The sequence below is a fragment of the Cryptotermes secundus genome, unplaced genomic scaffold (genome assembly GCF_002891405.2).
Source record: "Cryptotermes secundus unplaced genomic scaffold, Csec_1.0 scaffold901, whole genome shotgun sequence".
Taxonomy (NCBI): domain Eukaryota; kingdom Metazoa; phylum Arthropoda; class Insecta; order Blattodea; family Kalotermitidae; genus Cryptotermes; species Cryptotermes secundus.
The window spans coordinates 105,902-125,882 of NW_019729906.1; the positions used below are offsets into that span (position 1 = coordinate 105,902).

Sequence of the window (19,981 nt, forward strand, 5' to 3'; positions counted from 1 at the left end):
TTCGTTACGCTTCTTCATTTGACGTTGGGGGCCATTCACATTAGTGGTGACTAGTCTGTAGTTAAGTTTATTTAGCTTTCTGTAGTCACGTTGAAAGTGAAAGTAAGTCAGAAAACGAAATTACAACTGTATCAGCGGGAGTTCGAAAGAGAGATGATAAGTACGGGTAACGAAATTCTTTATTGCCAAGCGTGTGAGAAAACAGTTGGTTGTGAAAAACGCTTTCAAGTGCTTCAGCATTTGAACACTGATATACGAGTACACAAAGAGAATATTAAAATTAAATCCACGAAAAGTGCTCCTGTTCAAAAATTGCTTAGTGAATTTTCTAATAATAGTTTTTCACATTTTCCCTTTGATTTATGCCAAGCCTTTTTAGCGGCAGATATTCCGCTGTGGAAACTAACCAATCCTACTCTGAGAAACTTCATAGAGAAGTATACACTGTGCAACGTGCCGGATGAATCTACTGTGCGCAAAAATTACGTGAAGAAGTGTTACGCTCTTACAATTGAAAGCATTAGAGATAAGATTCAAGATAATTTTTTGTAGGTATCAATCGACGAAACACAAGATTGTGTGGGACGGTTTATTGCAAATTGTATAGTTGGATCCCTTAATAAGAATGAACAATCTACCCCATATCTTCTTGCGGTAGAGCATTTTGAAACCACAAATAGCTCCACAGTTTCCGGATTTTTTATCAAATCCATGAATTTACTATGGCCGAATGGCATTCTGTATGAGCATGTAGTGCTCTTTGTGACTGATGCCGCAAGTTATATATTTGAAAGCCGGTACTGCACTTAAAGTTATATTTCCAAATATGACACATTTGACTTGCCTTGCCCATGGGTTGCACCGTGTTTCAGAAACAATTCGTGCAAATTTTCCGCTTGTTGACAAGTTGGTGTCTTCTGTGAAGAAGGTATCTGTTAAAGCGCCATACAGAAAAGAAGTCTTTAAAGCAGTAGCACCGAGCGTTCCACTTCCGCCAGAACCAATTTTAACGCGCTGGGGCACGTGGCTGTGTGCAGCGAGTTATTATACCGAACATTTAGAAACAGTTAGGAATGTCGTGAATACATTTGATCCCAAAATGCAGCATCAATTCAAATTGCCCAAGATGTACTACAAACGCAGAACTAGAAACTAATCTTTCCTATATATCTGCTCACTTCTCTCATCTTCCATCCGCCATTTCCTCACTGGAGGCAAGCAATAGCAATACTACTTTGTATCAGTCGTTAAGTGTGTTCAAAACCACTGTTTCCAAATTGAATTCGGTTTCTGGAAGAGTTGGTGAAGTTGTAAAGGAAAAAGTACACAGCATTCTTTCAAAGAGTCCAGGATATGAACAAATTTGAGAAATTGAAGAAATTTTAGCCGGTAAACGTACTGAACTGCCAAGTAAAAAATCACTAACAGTGGAGCAAATAGCGGCTTTTGTACATGCGTTCCTAAGTCCCTGTAAGGTGGAAAGAAGTTTTTCCCGCTATAAGGACATCTTACGAGACAATAGGAGGCGACTAACTGTGGAAAACCTAAAACATTTAGTAATTATGAACTGCAACAGAAGAGAAGTTGAAAGTTCTGAGAGCTAAATGTGAGTACCATTGGTTTTTTAAATTTGTAATGAAATATGTTGGCTTTGTTGCATGATTTCTATTTAAGTATAGCTTTTTATTGCAAGTGAATCATTCAGTGTTTACATAAAATTAACTTAAATATTGATTTGTTGGTCTTAAAATAACGTAAAATCAATTTTAATGTTTGGTATAAATTTTTATGTGCATATTATATTGCATATTTCGGAAGTGTTTCATGCATAAATGCATACATATTTTAGGGATTATTAGGGCATAAAAATCCGGTCCCTAGTAGTATTATATTGTATCATTCTGTAGCATTTTTCACTTAGTGTCGATTAGTTTCTTACAGTCTCGCATGTAACACTATATTCTATAAAATTTATTAAAGTTATTCACTTTAAAAATTTAAAATCCACATCTACATATTTCGACCAATGTGTTTCAAAATTACTGGGCGAGGAAACTGCTGTCTTTTGTTGTTGCTTAAGTCCCCTCGATGCACATATATGTTTGAGTTACTGAGTTGTGTTCTCTCCTGTTGTGTTGAGAATAAGACACGAAGCACAGCATAGAACAGGGGAGAATACAAGCCATCAACTCAAAAACACTTGCGCATCGAGGGGACTTCTATATTAACAACACAATTAACAACAGAAGACAGCAGTTTCTTCGCCCACTAATTCTGAAACAATATTAGAGTCAATTTTACCGACTACACAACACGTTTTTATTATTATCACAATACATGTTTCGACCTCAAGAGGTCATCCTCAGGTGTACGAACAACTGTATAATAAATTTTAAATTTTAACTTTTAACATTTAGAATAATATTTTAACTTGTGTTTTATAAGAAGAGCTTGATCTATCATTGAGCGTAAGCCTGATTAAGATACAGGGTCGAATAAGTGGAAAAACGAATGTGATTGCGTGTAATTATACAGTTGTTCGTACACCTGTGGATGACATCTTGAGGTCGAAACATGTAGTGTGATAATAATAAAAACGTGTTGTGTAGTCGGTAAAATTGACTCTAATATTGATTAAATACACAACAGGATGCAAGAAACAATTAAAATTTTGAAACACATCGGTCGAAACATATAGTGATGGACTTTAAAACTTTTGAAGTGAATAACTTTTAATAACGTTTATAGGACATAGTGCTGCACATGAGACTGAAAAAACTAATCAACACATCCCCTACGTGTTTAAAGATCCTGTGACGATCTGAAGGAAAACGAGTTAGAAAATGTATGCATAGCATAACATCTCTGGTGCATGCGTTCGCTTGATTTAATCGTACTGAAAACTATAATAGTTACACAGATATGTGTTGGAAATAAAATGGATTACGATTATCTCCATAATAGTCAGAATATTTTCCGATGCAATAAGTATTAGCCAGCAGAAACGTACGTTCTTCATGTAAAGTGGTCACTTTATTTGTTCGATTTACACGAAAACTTAAATGGTTCTGTAAATTTCTGCTTCATGGAGATCATACAAGTTTCCTACTCTATATGTGCGTCAAGTTTCCCTACAGAAGGGCTCGCGACCTGTGATTCGTATTACGTCATCAATTAAAATAAAAACTTCATGCAGTCGTAACACTGTAGAAAACTGACAGTGTACTTTATTTACATGAACATAGCATAAATATTATGTTTTAGGACAATATCCATCGATCTTGTCTATCTAAAAACATCCCTGTTTATTTTCCAAAACACAACGTTTTGGAGACTGAATTCTGTCTCCCTATCTCAGGAGATATGGACTAGCTCTATCGATTGGGCCCAACTGAGTAAGTTTTACCTGAAGACGGAAACAGACTTCAGTCTCCGAAACGTTGTGTTTTGAAAAAATAAACAGGATGGTTTTTAGATAAAGAAAAGACGATAGATAATGTCCGACCGCCAATGTGGTCTAGTGGTCAGCGTTACTGGCTACAGATCCAGAGGTCCGGGTTCGATTCCCGGCGCTACCAGATTTCTTCGGAGAAGTAGTGGGTCTGGAACGGGGTCCACTCAGCCTCGTGATGATAATTGAGGACCTATTTCAAGAAAATATCGGCCCCGGTCTAGAAAACCGAAATTAACGGCCGTGGGGATTCGTTGCACTGACCATGAGATACCCTCTATCCGCAAAAGTTGGCACTAAACTTCCCCGACAAGCGGCGGTCGCTTGCGGACTGAAATCACAGAGTTTTTTTTTGTTTTGATGGATAATGTCCAGCAACATAATATTTGTACTAATGTACCATCGTCACAGACTTTGAGATCTTATGAACATAGCACCTACTAAAAACCGCTTGGTTAGTTCAAACGCACAGTTAAAATCGCAATTGACTCTATACATTTGTTAACTGTTCCGCGACAAAACATCCCTCCTTTGTTCGCCGGATATGCACATGAGCGCACTTCATTTGCTTTTTTGTTCAGCGATTGCGTTCTATTTGTATCGTAACAGCGGCCATTTGCAGTCATTTCTGTTTCAAAATGTTCTCACAGCGCTCACTCCATGGAACCAAGCAATTAGCCGTTGAAATTTCAGTCCTATAAAAATGTGCTTCCTTTAGTGACGTAATAATTAGCTAGACGACCATTTTGTATTTTTTTTTCCTTGGCACTACAGCCCCAGTGGGCCTAGGCCTACCTCCATGAACTCCGTTCATTTCGGTTTTTCTAGATCTTACACATTCGGTAGGACTCCTTGGGCGGGTGATCAGGTCGTCGCAAGGTCTCTACCTGTACACAAACACAGAAAAACGCACACAAACATCCATGCCCTGAGTGGGATTCGAACCCACGATCCCGGCTTCCGAGCGAGCGAAGACAGTGCATGCCTTAGACCCCTCGGCTACCGTGACCGGCCCATTTTGTATTAGCATTACATATATCAAAATGTCTTCAGTTCACTGCTGTTGTCTTAAAAGAATAGTCCCTGGCAGTTCGGCAGTTGAAATTGTATGCGTCCTTCTGTTCCGAATTGCGTATTCTTAAGTTTAAATGTTGTGAATAATCAACAATGAATTTGAAGTATCTGTTTTAAGGAAGCATAAACAATTGCTGTCCTTTGTATTCCTGGGCGTGCTCGGCACCCCTCAGCATTGGGTCCGCTTCGCGGACGGCAGATCAAGGATAGAGTTTTGTTGCCGGCTATTGTCTTTCCTCCCATTCTTCAGCCTTCCAGTTTTTTCCTTTCTCTTCTTTCTTTTAGTTTTTATATTAATTAAACGTCCTTAACGCCTTTTCATCTCCTTCACATGCATTATTGTAACAACAATCCTATCGGCAGTGAGGGATACGAAGTCTGAAATGCAGGCTGTCCCTATCAGCATAAGAGTACATTGCAAACAAACGAACAGGGATTTATTTATTTTCTTTTTTCTTCTTGTTACCTTCCCTTTGTTCTTCTGTTTTTCTTTCTGTATTCTTTTTCAGATGTTATGGATTAGGTAGCCTGGTCTGTTCTTAACTATCTTTTTTTATTGCTAGTGGGGTGGGACTAAGTCCCTTGTACTGAGGCCACTTCTGGCCTATTGTACCAGCCCCAGATGATAGGTGAGGGTGATTGTGGAGCAATTGGTGGAATGAAGATTGGCAGGGGAAACCGAAGTACTCGGAGAAAACTTGACCCAGCGCCACTTTATCCGCCACAAATCCCACTTGACCAGACCCGGGATTGAACCCGGGCCGCCAAGGTGGCAAGCCAGCGACTAACCGCTTGAGCTATAGCGCGGCCGTTTGTACGATTAGTAAGAATAATTTCACGTGGAACACAGGGCAAAGCATGGTCGTGGTCTAACATGGGCGTATGTACCAAACATGACTCAAACAAAAAGATCTCGCATGAACTAAGGTAAAGACTGCAATTGACGTCACTTGCTGAATGTCACGCAGAGACTTGAAGAAACACGTACATATATGCGCTCCTGCACTTCTGCGTTTTTCTTGGAAAAACTGCTCAGTTTCCAATTTTTTAATCTTGTGTATGAAACAAGATTTCCAGAGGAATTCTGTGGAAAGAATAATGATGGCAGACCCACGCTCACCGCAAAGAAACTGACCTCGAGGTGAGGCCTTCCCTCTCAGAAGATTAATGAGACGGTCGTTTAGCTGCCCGGAGCCGAAATTAATTACAACACAGCCCAGCGCTTGATGGATTAAGCTTAGACTGATTATTTAAACACGTGGACATAACGGCATTTCTGACGTGGAGAAGTGATTACAAATTTCACTACCAGCAAGAACTCTTTTCTATGCTTCAAATTATCTTCAGAATTATTACATGTGTTGATACATTTTGTGAGTGGGGCAACTCGCATGTAAAATTATTTTAACTCATAACTAAGTAGCTAACTAAATGACTGATTGGCTGAAAAAGTTAGTGGTGTGATACATGTTCACAGACAATCATGTTATGGAGGAAAAATAAAGCAACGAGGGAAGGTAGTGTGAAGTCCGTCCAAATGTTTCATTGGGTGACTTTCATTTGGTCGTTGCAGATTCATAGGCGTACTCAGCTTCATATGAAAGTTCAGTCTACTACAGATTTTCTAAGAAACATCTCATTATACAAGACACTGATATACAACATAAAATACAAGTACAAACCTTGTTAGGGCCTCAAACTTTCAGTTGAACACTTAATTGCAACGCAGTAATAGTATTCTGACGCACATGTCCTTTGTTAGGCAACGGCTCGGTAAACACATTCCCGAGGCATACTCGCTCAACAATAGGACAACCACTGCTAGATAACGGACCAATAAACAGGCATTCTTGACAACAGAAGACGGTGTTTTTCGTGAGGTCCGTGCCGAGGAATTATAATAAGGCACAGTCAGAAGACAGGACAGAGTACAACGGAGTAGTGAAATGTGGTCAGAAGTCGAGTGTCCAGTCGAAGAGGATGACTGTGTGTCAGATAGTGATTTGTGCACTGTTGTAACTAGTTGTATAAAGGTCCGTCTTATTAGTCACGCAAACCCCGAATGCGTGCCAGTATACAAGCAAAAATTATTTACGTGTGTAGGCAGTGTCCCAGTACTGTGTATTATCTGCGGAACAGTAAACATTAATTATTAGATTATCTAACGAAAATGCTTCAACTGCAGAGCTTGTACGGCTTAGAATGAGACGATAAGATGATCACGAATGATGAACGGGTCAGCATTGGGAAGGAGACTGTCGTGACCTGTCTAGGGGGTCACATCTTGATATTCGTCTGTAGAAAACATGGGGAACCTTGAAACCCATGACAACCAATAAACTTAAGATTTGGAATGAACAGAAATCTGCCGGGAAATTTAATTCTTGTGCGCAAACTTAACTTCATCACATTTTTCTCAAAAATGGCCCAAAGTTTGGCACATCATACAGAACAAAGATCCCGTTGTGATTTGCAAACTTTACTTTACACGGTGCAGAGCTAACGAAATGCAAGGGGAAACTGTTCATGAAGACCCAAAATAGCGTGACTGTTTTCGTAACAGTGAGTTTGTATTTGCAATAAATTAACACGGAGGCAAAATTTCCAGCAAAGCATCCTTAAAATTCTATACCTTTCCAATATATTTTGCTAAATATGGGGCACGCGGTAGTGTAGTTGGTTGAGGCGCTATGCTACAAGCCGAAAGGTCGCGGGTTCGAGTTCCCATGAGGTGGATTTTTCAATTGATATAATGCTTCCAGCTTCACTATGGCCCTGGGATCGACCCAGCCTCTAACAGAAACGAGTACCAGGAATCTTCCTGGGGGGGGGGAGCTGCCGGCGATTTATGCTGACAACCTTCTGTGAGCCGATTGTCTAGAGAAAATGTGGAAATATTAACGTCTCACAACCCTATGGGCTTTCACGGCCTATTACAGGGATAGATGTGCCTTCTTTTGTTTTTTTTTTACTAAATATTCTTTAACAGTGTCTTTTGGGGGCCTTATTTTTAAACTATAATTAAGTGCCGTAGCACTTCCCTGTCCATCCAAGGATATGCCTTTCAGTTTATTATTTTATTACGTGGTATGTGGAGCAGATTCAGTACTGTCTCCTCCATAACTTTTGCATCTTTTCTTGCAGGCAACAAGCACGTTGGCAGGTCATGTCTGTGGTGGGGCACGAGTGACGTCACCTGGGGCAGTATGATATGATGAGTTCACCTACGCATCGCAGTGAGAGCAACATTCGACGTTATGGCAAAGGAACCAGGTCGGTGAAGTATTTATATAACATAAAATGTAAACATCAATGCCTTGTGATGCGCAAAATGCATTTATGGTTGATAAAAATCACTCCATCGACATATGAAGTGTGTATGGCCATCCACCATGACGGGCGCCCTTTAACACGCTCACATGTACCATCAATATATTTGTGTAAATCTCGGTTATAAAATATCCATAAATATTTCTCGTGTACGAACTTACATAGAAAATGCAGGGAAAAACGAAAAGCGTTCTTTAACGAATGATGGTTAAGCTTATAAAATTCGAATTGTACATATTTACTGATTGGCTTGTTTAAATTATAATTAGGTGTGTTAATAAAAACCTACATAACATTATTTTTACGAGTTAAAAATTAAAATTGTATTACATTAGCTATAATCGACGTAACATATGCCGCTTTAGCAGAGCTTACAATTATCAACTAAATATCAACGCATTTTTTATTTATTCATTCGTGTATTTCATTTAATTTGATGAATTCATTTATATAACTCATAAAATGGATTAACTTGTCACCACATTTTGTCCATTCGTTGCTTTATTTCAGCCAAACACCCTTGGTACGATTGGTTTCTAAGCCGTTTTATTGCTGCTTCAGCAGAATTGAAAATATAAAGTGGAGAATATCCTAGTTTACTTGACTTCTTTGGATAGAGCGATGAAACCAAATGGCAAATCTGGCCGCGTATCTGGAAAAAAGTATGCGATTTAATATCCGCGCTCATTGATGGGAACCCCGTTGGTGAATTGGTCTCTTGTGTATGTTCTCTGTAGTTATTTGCTTCGCGTGTATCCTCTGTAAGCAGCTGTTGTAATACAGCCGTCAACTGGCGCCTCCCTCGGCTTCCCTACAAACTTGTTGCAACTGGCGAGAAGCGAAAACATACCTAAGCGTTATATGCAAATTTCCATTCTTCTAGCAATATATTTATACAAAGGGTGACAGTAATTGAGACAGTCCACACCCTTGTCTGAACCCTTGATTTACTACTAAGGGGGTTTCTGTTCTATCCTTCTTTTCTTTAGTAAAGACAATGCTAGTGTTGTCATATAATGATTTAATGGCGTTCATCAGATTTTGTGGGATGCATGGCATCCTACAGTTTACTCCGATTTACTTAATTGTATGCTTCCTCATAATCTTGGAGTAGAAGAAATATAGGCAGATTGTATTCTGTCCTTTTTTTTGTAATATCTGTTTTACAGCGAGGATTCTTCTGTGCATGATCCACTTTTACTGAAACAGCAGAGTTCTGCTACAGGCTGTAATTTTATTTTTATTTTTGTTGTGGTTGAGGTTCATTCAGAGATTCCTCTAAAATTTGAGCACCTCCATTTATCACCGTTGTATGTAGTATATTTACGATCCTTGAACACTTTCGTAATGCCACATTAAATCCATCAATCACCGGCGCTTTTCTGTTTTAGACCTTCTTAAAGCATCTTCTGAGTTGACAACGTTAATTACATTATTCTAATATTTATCTGCACATATTGTTTCAACTGTAAGGTCTCTTCAGCATTTACCAATAACTCTTTGCACTAGTACTTCCGCTCTTCCTCCGAGATCAGATCAATCCTTGCTTTATCCATTCATGCACATCAGCATCATTTCATGCGCGCCGAGCACATCATGCTCAGTTGTACACTGGAATGGGCTGACATTATTTTTAACCTGTCAGATCTGAGATTGAAATTTACAGAAGTGTATACTTCATCGGTTGGTTTACTGGTCTGTCTCCCTAAGAGGAGAAAATATATTTGAGGCATATGAAAACAATCAGGAAAATGTCAGGGCCGAAGAATCGATGGGGGAACAACAAAATGAGGAGTTTCAAAACGTACAGACTGGGCACTCTTGTATTGCGTGTGAGAAGACTGAAGGAATATTAAGAAAGGGGTTTAAAGAAGTAGAGTGTGAATGATTGGATTCATCTGGCTCAGGTATGAACTCATGGAGGGAATATATGACAATATGATGGCTCTGTATGTTCCCTAAAGGAAAGGTACTACTTCTTGACCACAGAGTAAATGCGAACTTTTCCAGGAATCTGGTTCATGTAACATGCTTGCACCCATAATCCAGGCAGAGAATGAATTCATTCTTTTGATTATTACGACGGCCTTCTTCTGCGGGTATGTAGCTTTGCTAGTTGGGAAGTGGTGGTGGTCCAGTCGCCTCTTTCGACCTAGTCTATAAGTTTGTTTTCGTGTCCTGTTGATAAATAGCACAGCATGAAGAGCCTGCTTACTTGTATCCCTACATGATTTGTCAATGCTCTGCCTTATGAGTCTGTGGTTGGCGACTACTCTCACACCTTCAGGTAACCGTATATCGGAAACAAATGATTACGAGTGCAAAGGAAGGAAAGCCAATTTGTTTTCCGCTCTGAAAGAAGTGTCTGTGAAGGACAACAAGCGTGGAACAGGTGGAACCAAACAGTTTGATTGATAACTGCTACATATATACGCCGTTAATCGACAGAAGAGTTACATACCTTTCTGTTTTAGCCGTGTCACTTTTAAGTTTTCTTTCCCATTCTCCTGCTTTTTGTTTCTATTTTCCCTTCCCCCCCGTATTTCATTTTTCCCATCTTTAGCTTATGTTTCTGTTCTCGTCTGTGGTCCGCCTGTCATCGTGTTACATTCGAAGAAATGTCCTCCGGGAGGGACTTTAAGCCGTGGGTCCCGTGTCGTAGCTTTACGGCACGTAAAAGAACCTCATGTCCCAAGGGGACCACTGAGCCAAATTCAGGACATTTCCCGCCCAACAGTAGTCTCTAACGCCTCTGGTAGATGGGGGAAGCATCGAGATACCGCAGAGCCAATAGAGGCCGAACTCGCTGGCTGAGTCGGGACTGATGGTACGCACCAGTACCGGTAGGGAATAGAGACTGGTAGAATATCATAGGGGGACAAACAATGGACCAACAGTTGGTCTAAGTGCATGGGGAAACCCACCCTCTCTAAATACAATACAATACAATACAAGGGTAAATGCTTCAGGAACGGGTAATGAACGACGAATGATAGACAAATACAGATTACGAGCAAACATGGCTAATCTGGAAAAAAGGGAAGCGTAGGCAACGAACTAAGACGATATCGAGGTAGTGTTGGTTTAACAGACAAATAGCATTCAGGACGACGAGGTGACGAAACAAGACTGACAGAGGTCTCACTGCTGAATGCGCAGAGGCGCGTTTTATGTCGGACTTTCCGGACACATTTAGATTCAACTCGCGACAGACCGGTCTAGAGTCACTGATATAACCGATTCAGGTAACTAATGAATTTCAACAGACAGCCTGTAGAATATAAATTGAAGAGGTGCGGTTGAAACGTACGGCCGATCGCCAGAATGGCTTGAATCCCATCCATCATTAAGGCTCTTCTGCAGTATGGTGGGGAGCAGTCTCAATATGTCTAACAAGTTCGAACAGTACGGGTGCGCAGTTTACAGTGAGAACATTAATCACCAGGTTCGCGGCAACGCAGAGGGTCCATATGTAAGGGAATTATAATGTAATCATCGGAGATCATTCGTATAGGTCTGTGTGTGGACTCACGCAAAGACAATTGCAGAGAACCTAATGCTCCCTCATATAGTTAGGGACAAAACCAATTATCTGAGTACACGTATATAAAATATATATTTTACAGTAAGAAGTAAAGAAGGTAAAGCTATCCCTGTAACAGGCTTTGGAGGCTCATAGGATTGTCAGACGTCGAGGTTCCCACATTTTCTAGACAATCGGATCACATATAGAGGTGAGGTTGTCAGCCTTACACGCCGGCCGCCCTTTACCTCCAGGAAGATTCCTTGTGATTATTTATGTCGGAGGCCGAGTCGACCCCAGGCCCACAGTGCGGCTGGACGGATTAAGTCAACTGAAAAATCCAGTGACCTTATCGGGAATCGAACCCGCGATCTTCCGGCTTGTACCATAGTGCCTCCACCAACTACTCTACTGCGAGTCCCATATATTTTACAGTAATCGGCAATATTAATACAATTAATATGAGTCAGTATTGGAGAATTAATCTTCCGTAAAGCTGAATATTATAGCTGAAATTTTGTGTCATTCTTCCGTAATTACAATTTTTAACTAACAAAACGAAAAATAGTAGAAAAGGAAAATTGTAAGTTTTCGTTTCTATTATTACTACACAAAGTGAGCACGATACACCACAGGGTGATGACGATAATGATATTTTTCATTCAACAGACGTGCAGGATATTTCTACGAATATTTCAACTAAGAAAACTCCACTTTCCTTTCCTACATCAACCGAAAGAAAGAACACGCAAGTAATGCTTCATCGAAAATCCTGCATTACGTAATGTTTGTTAATCCATGTCAGCATCTTTTGAGGAATTCCGCTGCTTTGCCAACAGACGTTGCGTGCAACGTTTTTAAGATTCAATCTGTCAACAAATATGGCAGTCAAGCAAACACTGGCCTCTCCCTTCTCCACTGATGTTCGTACTTAGGAACTGAAGCGAGACACTTTTCTTACACGAATTCACTTTCCAACAATCCTGATCTTGATCTCGTGAACTTCTTTCGTTTCCAAGTATTCGTGAAGCTAAACAGCGTAAATATGAAAGGAGCTAAACGTATTAACATCACGGAGCTCAACAATGGTGCGCACTAAAGTGGAGAACACATTTTCGGATACGTTTTTTGCGATTTTGCGCACCGATATTACATTAATCTCTGTGTTATTTTGCTCTAGATATTGATGCAATGTTATGAGGCTGATCACACTGCATCGTCTGTAATTATTTTTCTTCCTACAGAGTTCTTTAGATGGCACAGCCTAGAAGTGAACTTATGTGATAGGGAGCAACCCGACTTGACCGGAGGAACTCTCCCACTCTTCCATCTGAACCCGAATAGCAAGAAAAAAAAGCGCTGTATTTCGCTAAATATTAACCACATGGAAAATTTATTAAATAAAAGTCATAGGTGTCAATGATGTCAACAGTAGGTGATTTTGTGAAGTACCAGTTCTTTCGAATGATGACTCGTTTTTAGGAAATTCGTTAAGTTCCATTGTTATATTGCACCTATATAAACTAAATTTCAGTTTATTCTGTAAATCCGACCCCTCACATTCTGCATATTTGTCGACAAGTACAATAACGAAGTGGGGCACCCTGTAGCGTAGTTGGTTAACGCACTATACTACAAGCTGGAATGTCGCGGGTTCGATTTCCGATGAGGTCATTGGATTTTTCAACTGACCTAATCCTTTCAGCCCCACTTTGGCCCTAGGGTCAATCAGCCTCTAATAGAAATGAGTACCANACGACGAATGATAGACAAATACAGATTACGAGCAAACATGGCTAATCTGGAAAAAAGGGAAGCGTAGGCAACGAACTAAGACGATATCGAGGTAGTGTTGGTTTAACAGACAAATAGCATTCAGGACGACGAGGTGACGAAACAAGACTGACAGAGGTCTCACTGCTGAATGCGCAGAGGCGCGTTTTATGTCGGACTTTCCGGACACATTTAGATTCAACTCGCGACAGACCGGTCTAGAGTCACTGATATAACCGATTCAGGTAACTAATGAATTTCAACAGACAGCCTGTAGAATATAAATTGAAGAGGTGCGGTTGAAACGTACGGCCGATCGCCAGAATGGCTTGAATCCCATCCATCATTAAGGCTCTTCTGCAGTATGGTGGGGAGCAGTCTCAATATGTCTAACAAGTTCGAACAGTACGGGTGCGCAGTTTACAGTGAGAACATTAATCACCAGGTTCGCGGCAACGCAGAGGGTCCATATGTAAGGGAATTATAATGTAATCATCGGAGATCATTCGTATAGGTCTGTGTGTGGACTCACGCAAAGACAATTGCAGAGAACCTAATGCTCCCTCATATAGTTAGGGACAAAACCAATTATCTGAGTACACGTATATAAAATATATATTTTACAGTAAGAAGTAAAGAAGGTAAAGCTATCCCTGTAACAGGCTTTGGAGGCTCATAGGATTGTCAGACGTCGAGGTTCCCACATTTTCTAGACAATCGGATCACATATAGAGGTGAGGTTGTCAGCCTTACACGCCGGCCGCCCTTTACCTCCAGGAAGATTCCTTGTGATTATTTATGTCGGAGGCCGAGTCGACCCCAGGCCCACAGTGCGGCTGGACGGATTAAGTCAACTGAAAAATCCAGTGACCTTATCGGGAATCGAACCCGCGATCTTCCGGCTTGTACCATAGTGCCTCCACCAACTACTCTACTGCGAGTCCCATATATTTTACAGTAATCGGCAATATTAATACAATTAATATGAGTCAGTATTGGAGAATTAATCTTCCGTAAAGCTGAATATTATAGCTGAAATTTTGTGTCATTCTTCCGTAATTACAATTTTTAACTAACAAAACGAAAAATAGTAGAAAAGGAAAATTGTAAGTTTTCGTTTCTATTATTACTACACAAAGTGAGCACGATACACCACAGGGTGATGACGATAATGATATTTTTCATTCAACAGACGTGCAGGATATTTCTACGAATATTTCAACTAAGAAAACTCCACTTTCCTTTCCTACATCAACCGAAAGAAAGAACACGCAAGTAATGCTTCATCGAAAATCCTGCATTACGTAATGTTTGTTAATCCATGTCAGCATCTTTTGAGGAATTCCGCTGCTTTGCCAACAGACGTTGCGTGCAACGTTTTTAAGATTCAATCTGTCAACAAATATGGCAGTCAAGCAAACACTGGCCTCTCCCTTCTCCACTGATGTTCGTACTTAGGAACTGAAGCGAGACACTTTTCTTACACGAATTCACTTTCCAACAATCCTGATCTTGATCTCGTGAACTTCTTTCGTTTCCAAGTATTCGTGAAGCTAAACAGCGTAAATATGAAAGGAGCTAAACGTATTAACATCACGGAGCTCAACAATGGTGCGCACTAAAGTGGAGAACACATTTTCGGATACGTTTTTTGCGATTTTGCGCACCGATATTACATTAATCTCTGTGTTATTTTGCTCTAGATATTGATGCAATGTTATGAGGCTGATCACACTGCATCGTCTGTAATTATTTTTCTTCCTACAGAGTTCTTTAGATGGCACAGCCTAGAAGTGAACTTATGTGATAGGGAGCAACCCGACTTGACCGGAGGAACTCTCCCACTCTTCCATCTGAACCCGAATAGCAAGAAAAAAAAGCGCTGTATTTCGCTAAATATTAACCACATGGAAAATTTATTAAATAAAAGTCATAGGTGTCAATGATGTCAACAGTAGGTGATTTTGTGAAGTACCAGTTCTTTCGAATGATGACTCGTTTTTAGGAAATTCGTTAAGTTCCATTGTTATATTGCACCTATATAAACTAAATTTCAGTTTATTCTGTAAATCCGACCCCTCACATTCTGCATATTTGTCGACAAGTACAATAACGAAGTGGGGCACCCTGTAGCGTAGTTGGTTAACGCACTATACTACAAGCTGGAATGTCGCGGGTTCGATTTCCGATGAGGTCATTGGATTTTTCAACTGACCTAATCCTTTCAGCCCCACTTTGGCCCTAGGGTCGACTCAGCCTCTAAGAGAAATGAGTACCAGGAATCTTCCTGGGGGGTAAAGGGTGGCCGGGGAGTAAGGCTGACAACCACACCGTCATCTGTGAGCCGACTGTCTAAAAATGCAGGAACCTCGACGTCTCACAACCCTATGGGCCTCCATGGCCTGTTACTGGGGTAGCTCTAGTATTATGATGAGGAAGTTCGCCATTATGCAGGCTTCTCCACTTCCCTGTGAGGTCCAGCTCACCACTCGATTCCCCAGTGCCCCGTGTGAGAGGAGAATAGGCAACCCGCACATTTTATTCCCGTCTGTGTTTCAGGCCGTCCAAGAAGAGTGGTCCCATGTACTCTGACTTCTACGACGAGAAGGACAATTCCGACGGCAACCTCGGCCAGCGGTCCGTTTCTTTGGTAAGTGAACCAGAGTAGGACCTCGTATTTCAGAGGGTCAGACGAGGAGTGAGTGCCAGACGACGTTGCTGCAGCTTCGCTGCTCTTCTTTCTTGCGTAACCACCAGCCACGTAGGGAGGGCGAGGGAGTAGGTTAAAGAGATGGAAACAATTCCACGGTGAACTTCTTAATGTTTACTCGTCACCGGATGTCAGCAAGGTGATCACGTGAGGGAATATGACACGGGCAGAACTAGTAGGCGTAGCATGCATGGACGAGGGAGATGTAAAGTTTTAACCTGAAATTATGAGGAGAAAAAGTAGTGGAATGGATTCAACAGGTTCCAGTGGCAGGATCTTGTGAGCAATATAATGAATCTTTGAGTTCCATAACAGGCGTGAAGTTTGTTGACCATCTGACGACTATAAGCTTCTCAAGACTCTGCTCCTTAAAGTTATTTAGTTCGTTCATTGACTGGTTCGTTAGTTGGACTGCGAAATTATTTTTTCTCAGTCCGGATGTTCACATACGCTCTGCGACAAACTCGTCAGAATGAATGTGAATATTCTCGCCTTCATCTGCGTGTGTCACACTTTGAGCCCACATAGTTCTAACATGGGGATAAAACTGTAATGTGAAAGCACAGCTCTTAAATAGTATCCCATTACTTCTGTTTCTCTTCGTCGATCAGATATGAGAAATTCAGTTTAAATGCAGACTCTAGCAGCACTAATAATCTCCTCACAAATGCAAACTGAAGCGAAGGCACAGACATCTCATGTAGTGGTAATTTTTATGAACGAACGCGAAAAGATGGAAACTGGCATGGTCGATATATGAATTATTTTTACATTAGCGAAATCTTTTTCGCTTGGGATTCTCATAATATAATCTGTATTGAAATATATGATGATTTAAATTCCACAATTTTATTGGAGAATGTTTGTAGTTTAAATAACTCGCCTTGAGTTTGCCCCTTGTCACAATGCCATGGCGGATCCTCAAGCTACGACTGAAGAACGCCACCAAATAAGGATGATGGCTGCGACTGTACTGAATGTTCAGTCACGGACAGCCGAAAAGTGCGATCCTCCAGTCCGGTAAGCTGATACTAACTCTCGGCAAGAAATAACACTGTTTCGGGCGACTATCTTCGTCAATTTGGAACAGTCGTCTTCTGTTGGTTGCCCGAGAAGAGTTTATCACTTTCAGCCACCGTAAAAGCTTCATTTTTTATGTAATCACTCATTCAGTCTCTCATGGAACTGAGTCCTTCTTGCGAAGCTGCCAAGTGTGCAGATGCTCAAGAACTTCCCAGCATTTTATGGAACCAGAAGGTTCATGACAGTGTTCACAATAGCCCTCCAGCGGTCCTTATCCTGAGCCAGATCAATCAAATCCACACCATCCCATCCTATCTCTTTGAGATCCATTTTAATATTGTCCACCCACCTACGTATTGTTCTTCATAGTGGTCTCTTTCTTTCTGGCTTTCCCATCAATATCCCATATGTATTATTCGTCTCCCCCCATTCGTGCTAGATGCCCTGTCCACCTCATCCTCCTTGACGTGATCATTCTAATTATACTTGGCGAAGGGTACAATTTACTAAACTCCTCATTATGCAGTTTTCTACAACGTCCCGTCACTTCCTCTCTTATATCCAAATTTTCTCCTCAACACCCTGTTCTCAAACACCCTCAGTCTATGTTCCTCCCTTAATGTCAGAAGCATATTTTCACATCCATCCAGAACCAGAGGCAAAATTATACTCTTGTATATTCTAATTTTTGTGTTTTTATACAGCAGACGAGAAGACAAAAGGCTCTGGACTGAATGGTAGCAAGCATCCAATTTCCTGTTAATTTCCTCCTGAATCAGATTTTGATTTGTTATATAGTTCCCAAATATCTAAACTGTCCCAAGTTTTCAGTAACTATCGGAAAGCAAATTAATACATTACGAAGACTCTGACGGCATTGCAGGGGCGGTATTGTGAAAACGGATCTTGAACAAATGCGATACGAGGATGGAGACAGGACTGAGACGAGGTCAGGTCAGGATCGAGTGGCGGGTCTTATGAACATGATAATGAACCTTCGAGTGCTATAAAAGGAGGATAATTTTTTTACTATACTAAGGATGCAAAAATAAGTCTCATTGGTCGACCTTTTCCCACATTCCCCTCGAGCTATGACTCTTCCCCCTCCAGCACGTTCCATACATTCCCCTTAGTCGTCTAGACATTTTGTTCGCACAAATGCTGGTACTGCGACAAGCACTGTGGGCTTGTTAACATAGGCCAGAACGAGGCTGGTGAAGCCTCCAGCGCCTTCATCCCTACTACCCATGCAACTCCCTTCTGCGGCCCCTATATTGTATGACTGTAGTTCTCGAGAAGGGAACGTGTACCAAGATGTGTGATCATGTTGTATGGGGACTTCACTACTCCGTGCCATCTTCCGCGATTCAGCTTCAACGTGGGTGGAAACTTGCCGTAAAGGAAACCATGATTCAGTATCGTTTTCTGCAACAGGAGAGCCATAATTTACGTACAACCGACAGGGAAACACATACAACTATTACAGGAGATTCGAACTCAGAATAACAAGAAGTCTAACATGGCATTCAGCAATTTATAACCGGTTTGCAAGAGAAGTGAATAATATTATAGTTCTTCATTGTTCTAGGGAGCCCAAGAAGATTTCTGTTGCATATGTTGTCTTTTATTTAATGACTATGAAGGTAAAAAAACGCTTGAGAAATACTGAAAATAAGTTGATCAACCGTTCTTGTACCTTTTGTAATTCACGCATAATTCCAAGTCGAAATGGTTGTTCCATAACGAACATTTATTATCTGACATATATATATATATATACCTCGGACAGATGCAAAAACGATTAGTGACGTCATCCAAAAGACATGCCGCAGTCAAGGGCTCACGTCGGTTCCGAACCGGGTGTGCCAAAGCGACAAATCTAAGCCAGGAAATTCACATGTGTTTACAGATATCTTGGACTTGTGCTCCTATCTCAACAGTGCAGTTCTCATCGACGGGAATCACATATACCAGGGTTATCCAGCTTCGCACAACCGAGAGATTGCAGTGTAGCTCTGGTGCATACAGGCGAGCAGCATTACAAAATGTTTTCTGTCCGGTATACGGATAAAAATGCCTGCCCTGCATTGATCAGACCTATGAAACACAGGCATACGAATTATAATTGGACCCATAAAGTTAAAAAAAGTTTACCAGGTCGTAAATCCTTAAAAGTGAGCCGTTAAAAGTTGTTGGACTCTATCCACCTTGTACACGATCAAGGAATCATATTAATTTAATAATTTTATAAGTTGCTTATTAAGTGTGGTGTGAAATGAACTGAGAAATTACACGAAATATTTAGTTCTAACTTTTCGGGTTTGGTTTTTTGCTTCATTTTTTTTCTCCTACAAATGATTTCCCAGCTTTCTTCCAAAAATGAAGAAAGCGTCAAAACATTTTGAGAAAGGCTTGGAAAGATTTTCAGTAAGGAAAACTAGCTGGCTTGAGAGAAATATTTTTCTTTTCCGTCTTGTTTTGCGAAAAGAAACGCGAGCGAAAATGTGTATGCTTGCGCATGAGTCTTCCAGTTAAGACAGCATCAACACGTAATGCAAAATACAAATTATAAAAAAAGAGTTTAATACTTATGACGTAAAGAATTACGTTCTACTCATGTTTCCCGCTAAGATATAAGTTACAGTACGCCGACCACTTCCCACGCTCATTTTGTAGGCTTATGGGCTCTCATACTAGACACATACTAGCGGAACTTCGAGAAGAGACCTGAATTAGAACTGAAAATCCAAACTTTATTAATAAGGATGTTTAAAAGCCGGCATAGTGCAGTTGGCATAACGACTGGGTACGGGCTGGACGACCTAGGGGTCGGAGATCGAGTGTCGGTAGGGTCAAGAATTTTCTATTCTTCACATCGTCCAGACTGGTTTTGGGGCTCATCCAGCCTCCTATCCAATGAGTACCGGGGGCTATTTCCTTGGGGGCAAAGCGGTAGGGGCCTGAAGCTGACCACTCATCTCGAACTAGTGCCGAGGCCAATAAAATGTGGATCTATACATCCACTCCCCCATACGCCTTCATGGCGCAGTGCTTAATTAGTTTTTTTTATTGCTAGTGGGGTGGGACTAAGTCCCTT

The 19,981-nt window shown here is 40.9% G+C and overlaps 1 protein-coding gene across 2 annotated transcripts in view; it reads left to right on the forward strand.

Moving 5' to 3' along the window:
• The window catches only part of LOC111865818, a 177,195-nt gene that overhangs the window by 95,330 nt on the left and 61,884 nt on the right, over positions 1 to 19,981 (forward strand). For both annotated transcript variants that reach the window (XM_023854155.2, XM_023854156.2), the window contains exons 2-3: positions 7,670 to 7,798; positions 15,711 to 15,801. In XM_023854155.2, the coding sequence (XP_023709923.1) occupies positions 7,737 to 7,798; positions 15,711 to 15,801 (153 nt within the window). In that variant the 5' untranslated portion in view covers positions 7,670 to 7,736. The remainder of the gene's footprint in view (positions 1 to 7,669; positions 7,799 to 15,710; positions 15,802 to 19,981) is intronic.